The sequence below is a fragment of the Tursiops truncatus genome, chromosome 11, assembly GCF_011762595.2.
Source record: "Tursiops truncatus isolate mTurTru1 chromosome 11, mTurTru1.mat.Y, whole genome shotgun sequence".
Taxonomy (NCBI): Eukaryota; Metazoa; Chordata; class Mammalia; order Artiodactyla; family Delphinidae; genus Tursiops; species Tursiops truncatus.
The window spans coordinates 59,236,836-59,242,835 of record NC_047044.1 but is presented as its reverse complement, the minus strand read 5'-3'; the positions used below and the strand labels follow the sequence as shown (position 1 = coordinate 59,242,835).

The following is a 6,000-nucleotide window of genomic DNA, read 5'->3' as shown; positions in this document are numbered from 1 at the left end:
GGGCTATTCTTTGTTGCGGTGAACGGGCTTCTTATTGAGGTGGCTTCTCTTGCTGTGGAGCATGAGCTCTAGGCGTACGAACTTCAGTAGTTGTGGCACACGGGCTCAGTAGTTGTGGCTCACGGGCTCTAGAGCGCAGGCTCAGTAGTTGTGGCGCATGGGCTTAGTTGCTCCGCAGCACGTGGGATCTTCCCGGACCAGGGCTCGAACCCATGTCCCCTGCACTGGAAGGTGGATTCTTAACCACTGCACCACCAGGGAAGCCCCCTGAGCCCTCTTAACTAGAGTCTCTGTTCGGCTTTCGTAATCCAGGATGACAAGAGCAAGTCTGGGGGAAGGGAGGGGCCAGGACCCAGGTGAATTAGCTCCAACAAGTGTGACCTTGCTAGGGCGGCTAGCACACCCTTCTGCCATCGCCTCAGCTAAGCTCAACTCCATTTCCACAGAGCGAGGAGTTCTTCCCCGTGACCATTCTCTTTGGATAGGGCAAGGGCCAGGAGGCTGGACTCACTGGAGGGCCTATCAAAGTTGGATTTCAAAACATTTTTGAGCTGAAAAAACCTGTTTGCAGTGATGGGGGAGCCTGGCAGCAGTAGTTGGAGGTGGGGGCCATTTCTGGGAAGTTAAGCAAAAGGCAGGCCAATCCTCTTAAACCAACTCACATGTTTTATACCTGAAAACCCTTCAGCTGAAGGCTGTGTCCCAGGTCTTCTGCATCCTGCCCCTCCCTTCTCTGACCTAGGTCCCCCCAAACGCTTAACTATTAAGTTCCAGCTGCAAACCAACCCTGGCCTATTTCCTTCTTCCCCAAAGATCACACCCGAATGTGAAAAGGACAGGTTTTGTTTATTAATAATTAATAATGCACCTTGAGCAGCCCAGGGCTGAAATGTTGAGCGAGGGGTGGAGAGGCCTGGTTTGGGGCTTGGGCAGAGGTTGTCTGTGCAAATTCCCAAAGGTCTTTCATCTCCTCTCATACCAGCTGACCACCTTAGTTCTGGAGGAGACATCTCCAGATTCTGGTGACTGGGGACATAGTTCTAATGGAACCTACGAAAATTCTGGGGCCCTCGTTTCAGGAGGGAGCCATAGGCTTGGCGGAACTGGCGGTTCATGGCTGCATAGAGCACAGGGTTGATACAACCGTTGAGCCAGGTGAGGTTGGCAGCAAGCATGTGGACAACCCGGGGAGCCCGGACCTTGGCATCCAGGATGTTGAGCAGCAGGAAAGGGATGTAGCTCAGGGAGAAGCAGAGGAACACAGCAAAACACATCCGAGTCACCTTCCCAAACTCTGATGGAGAGTCCTGAGCTCTCTGGGCTCTTTTAGTTGTCCTGGCTTTGGCAGGCTCTCCTGGAGGACTTTTCTCTGCCATTTGCTTAGCTGCCTTGCTGTTGCTCTTGTCCCCCACTGCTGATGAGTCCCCTTCCAGGGTCTGGGTGGTGGCAGCACTGACTGGCTCAGATGAAATCCCCTCGCTGTGCCCTCCTGATGCCAGCCCACTGTCCAGCTCCCGGAAACGACCAGGCGTGGCCTCACCTGTCCCAGCCACGTTGTTGGAGTGGATGCTCGCCTGGCGCAGCTTGTACTGATCCAGCGCCTGTGCTGCTCGCTTCACCTGGCGGTGGATGAGGCAATAGAAGACGCCGACACTGCTGAGCCCAACCACAAAGTAGATGCCCATGAGGATGGTGGTATAGGGCCGGCCTCGAATGCGATCAAAGCTGCAGGTGCAGACTACGGGCACCAAGACATAGATTGGCCAGAGGGGAGCAAAGCTGGCCACACCCACCACCCAGGTGCTCACCAGGGCGAGCACGATGCCCTTGGCACTGAAAACATGGGGAAAGAGCTTCGGGTGGGCAATGAGGAGGTAGCGTCCCAGGGCGATGAGGCAGAGGGTGAGGATGGAGACAGAGTTGGACGCAAAAAGGAGGAGCCCAAAGACCCTGCAGAAGGTGGCACCAGTGCGCCAGTGCAGGTGGAGGTAGGTGTCCACAGAGAAGGGCTGGAGAAGGGTGCAGTAGAGCAGATCGGCCACTGTGAGGTTGGCGATGAGCAGGTTGAAGCGGGTACGGAGACTGGGCTGGATGGCCAAGGCCAGCAGGGTGAGCACGTTGCCCACAGTGCCTGTCACGGCCACCACCACGCCCCAGCTAACTGCCACATAACGATAGCCCAGCACCGACTCATGGTAGCAGGAGAAGTTGGCATCAGAGGTGTTCCACATGATGGAGGCTGAAAGGGATGGGGTGGGGGGAAGAGGGAGTCAGAACCTGACCTTGAACTTAGATCGTTCTCTTTTTTGAACGAAATTTTATTTATTTATTTATTTGGCTGCTCTGGGTCTTAGCTGCAGCACGCAGGAAACTTTGTTGTGGCGTGTGGGATCTTTAGTTGCGGCCTGCGAAATCTTAGTCTCAGCATGTGGGATCTAGTTCCCTGACCAGGGATTGAACCCGGGCCCGCTGCATTGGGAGCGTGGAGTCTTAGCCACTGGACCACCAGGGAAGTCCCTAGATCCCTTGAATAACTCTGGGCTCCTGAACATCTGAACCACTCCAGGATCTCACCAGCCTCCTAAGCCATTCACAGGCCTCTTCATCCCAAGATCCCCAACCCCTTCCTTTCCCATTTTCAAAGATTTTCCCAAAGTTTTATCTAACTTTAATTTCTGTCCACTCCGAGCTCCCAACCTTTTCAATATCCATCCAGATACTCTCAGTAACCCCAGCACCCTCCGACCTTTCTAACTCTTCCCCTGTCCCTTAAGACCACCCAGGAGTCCCCTCTCCTCTGTATTCAGGAGAATAGTACCCTCTGTCTGTAGTCCCAGGCCTCAGGTTTTTTTTTGTTTTTGTTTTTTTTTGCAGTACGCGGGCCTCTCACCATTGCGGCCTCTCTCGCCGCGGAGCACAGGATCCGGACGCGCAGCCCCAGTGGCCACGGCTCATGGGCCCAGCCGCTCCGCGGCATGCGGGATCCCTCTGGACCGGGGCACGAACCCGTGTCCCCCGCATCAGCAGGCGGACTCCCAACCACTGCGCCACCGGGGAAGCCCCCAGGCCTCAGTTTTTTTCTGTTTTTACCACCTGGGAGATGAGGAGACAGAGAACGTAAAAGTACACCCACCACCAAAGTACTCACCTGAGTCTCCCAGCCTTCAAATCGCTCTCCGGTGGAAGATGTCCAACTCATTCAAAGAGCAGTCATTTCTGGTGGGCAGTCAGGCTTCAGACAGGAGGTGCTCTGCTCTCCTGTCTCCTATTATACTAGACGGAGAGAACAAGTAACTCCCCAGTTACACAACCTCAGCCACTTCCTCCCTTGCTTCCTTCCTTGCCTCTCTGGTCCTACTCACTTTGCCTTAGCTAGTGAAATCTGGGCTTTTCTGTTGAAATTTCCCTGTTACTCACCCCAAAGCCTTATCACTCCTTCAGTTCTCCTTCCTGAAACCCAAGCTCTGTTTCCTTCCTCTCTTTGCACGGCAGGACACCTATAAGATCATTGCTGAGAATTGCTGGGACAGGGAGACAGAGCATCAGAGTATCTGGGCCACTTCTCAAGGGGTCAAAGGACAAGACCAAGTTCTAGGAGCAACTCTAGGCACCCCAGAAGTCTTGAGTTTGTTTTGGGAGAACACTGCCTTCCCTCTCTCCAGAACTTGGAGATAGTTCACATCTGAAAAAGGATTCAGACGAAGAAAGGTGGGAAATGGAGCATCTAGGATGCTGGCTTCCCGCCCCACAGGGCCTCAGGCTCCCAATCATTGGTTCATTCATCCATTCACTCACCAAAAACGTATCGAGTGTCTACTATGCATTGGACTCTGAGCTAGACCCTGGGATGGTGCATGGCCTTGTGAGTAGTCTAGGGGAGGAGACAGATATGTAAATATATAAAGGCCTAATTGGTCCTCTGAAGCAGCTGTCAGCAAAGTTTGGCCTTTGGGCTAAATCTGGCCCACTATCTATTTTCATATGGGCCATGGGCCAAGAATGTTTTCTTTCATTTTAAAATGGTTACCCGGGGCTTCCCTGGTGGCGCAGTGGTTGGGAGTCCGCCTGCCGATGCAGCGGACAAGGGTTCATGCCCTGGACCGGGAAGATCCCACATGCCGCGGAACAGCTGGGCCCGTGAGCCATGGCCGCTGAGCCTGCGTGTCTGGAGCCTGTGTTCCGCAACAGGAGAGGCCACAACAGTGAGAGGCCCGCGTACTGCAAAAAAAAAAAAAAAAAAAGGTTACCTATGTAGGTACCTACATAATACCCTCAATTTTACCTCTTGGCCAATACAACCTGAAACATTTGCTATCTGGCCCTTTAAGAAAAAGTTTGCCGACCCTCTGTGAAGTACATCAGAGACTTGGAGAAAAGAAGCGAACTGCCAAGGAGGGGATCAGGAAAGGGTTCACAGAGAGACACCTGAACTGGATTGTGAGTGATGAACAGGAGTTTTTTGGGCGGATAAGTAGAAGGACATTCTAGATAAAGGGAACAGGATGCACAGAGTCACGGAGGTTTAGGTAGAGGTGAACAAAGGATGTGAAGGAGGGGCCAAGAGGGAAGATCCTGGAGAGGTGAGTGGGGTCAGAATCAAGGAAGGCCTTGTGCGCCATGCTGAGGAGCTGGCGTTATATCCTGGAGGAGATTTACGCTTGGAGAGCTGTGAGTAAGGAGTGAAAGCCTGCAGGCCAAAGGGAGAGAGACCAGTAAGGAGGCACCAGTTCAGACAAGGGGTGGGCAGGGCCTGAGTTAGGGCCAGGGCTGGTTTGGTGGGCATGCTACCTGCGCGTGTAATCGCACAGGGCCTTGTGCTGAGAAGGGTCCAGTGCTTGAGTTAATGCTCTGCAGTCAGCCTTGAGATCGTTTTTGAACACTTTGCTTTTTCATTTTGCACTGGGCTCCACAAATGATGTAGCCGGTCCTGGTTAGAGCGGCGGTTGTGGGAATAGAGAACAATGATCGGGATCCGTAGGTCCTTAAGAGGTCAAATAGGGTTTATTATTTATTTATTAATTTTTTTTTGCGGTACGCCGGCCTCTCACTGTCGTGGCTTCTCCCGTTGCGGCGCACAGGCTCCAGACGCGCAGACTCAGCGGCCATGGCTCATGGGCCCAGCCGCTCCGCAGCATGTGGGATCTTCCCAGACCGGGGTACGAACCCCTGTCCCCTGCATCGGCAGGAGGACTCTCAACCACTGCGCCACCAGGGAAGCCCAAATAGGATTTATTTAATGACTCATTAGATAAAGGGTTAGGAAGAGGGAAGGCTAGGAAGACTCCCAGTTTTCCAGGTGGATGGTGGTTCTCTTAATCAATGAGATAGGGAATGTGGGAAGCATAGCAGGCTTACGGAAGGAGGTAAATAATGAATTCAGTTTTATACCAGATTTGAAGTACCTGTGGGACATGCTACTATCTCAGCCCCTCTAACCCCGATTTCTTCCAGCCCCCCCACCCCACATGTGATCGAGCCCCGGCTTTTCTCATTCCACTCTCCTATTCAGCCACTCCTGCCCCTCAGACTTCTAGATCTCCAGTGTCTTTTTTTGAGCTAGATCGACCTGAAACAAAACAAAACACACACACACAAAAACCCCCCAAACTCCTTGTTGGGTTCCATTTCTGAGCCTACAGCAAACTCCCCCCAACAACTTCATAATTGACTAGCTCAGGAGGCCCCTCTTCCCCCTCTCCTTCCTCTTTGACAGTCGTCATGTCATCCCATCTTCCCTCCCCCTTTCTTCAGCAAGACTGAGAAGTGGGTAGAGAGGTGGAAGTGAGCAAAGAGAATGCAACTCAGGATGGGCCCATGTAGAGACTGGGTTCTGGTCTGGCCTTTCTTGTTGAACTTCTGCTGCCCAGCTGGACTAGAGCAAGGGGGGGGGGTCACAGAATCACTGGCTGCTCTTGTGAGTGTGTGGTCGAGTCGAATTCTGAAGACAGAGAAGAGATCCCTTCCCTCAGCATCACGTGGGAGGCAGTGAGCGATGTGTGC

The 6,000-nt window shown here is 53.1% G+C and overlaps 1 protein-coding gene across 1 annotated transcript; it reads right to left on the bottom strand.

Moving 5' to 3' along the window:
- Nucleotides 1-827: 827 nt before the first annotated feature.
- Nucleotides 828-3,266, bottom strand: GPR84 (G protein-coupled receptor 84). Its single transcript, XM_033865638.2, has 2 exons — nt 3,149-3,266; nt 828-2,239 (listed from the first exon to the last, which is right to left on the bottom strand). Exon 2 carries the CDS (start codon nt 2,229-2,231, stop codon nt 1,041-1,043), a length of 1,191 nt encoding a protein of 396 aa, XP_033721529.1. The 5' UTR covers nt 2,232-2,239; nt 3,149-3,266; the 3' UTR covers nt 828-1,040.
- Between the last annotated feature and the right edge of the window lie 2,734 nt (nt 3,267-6,000).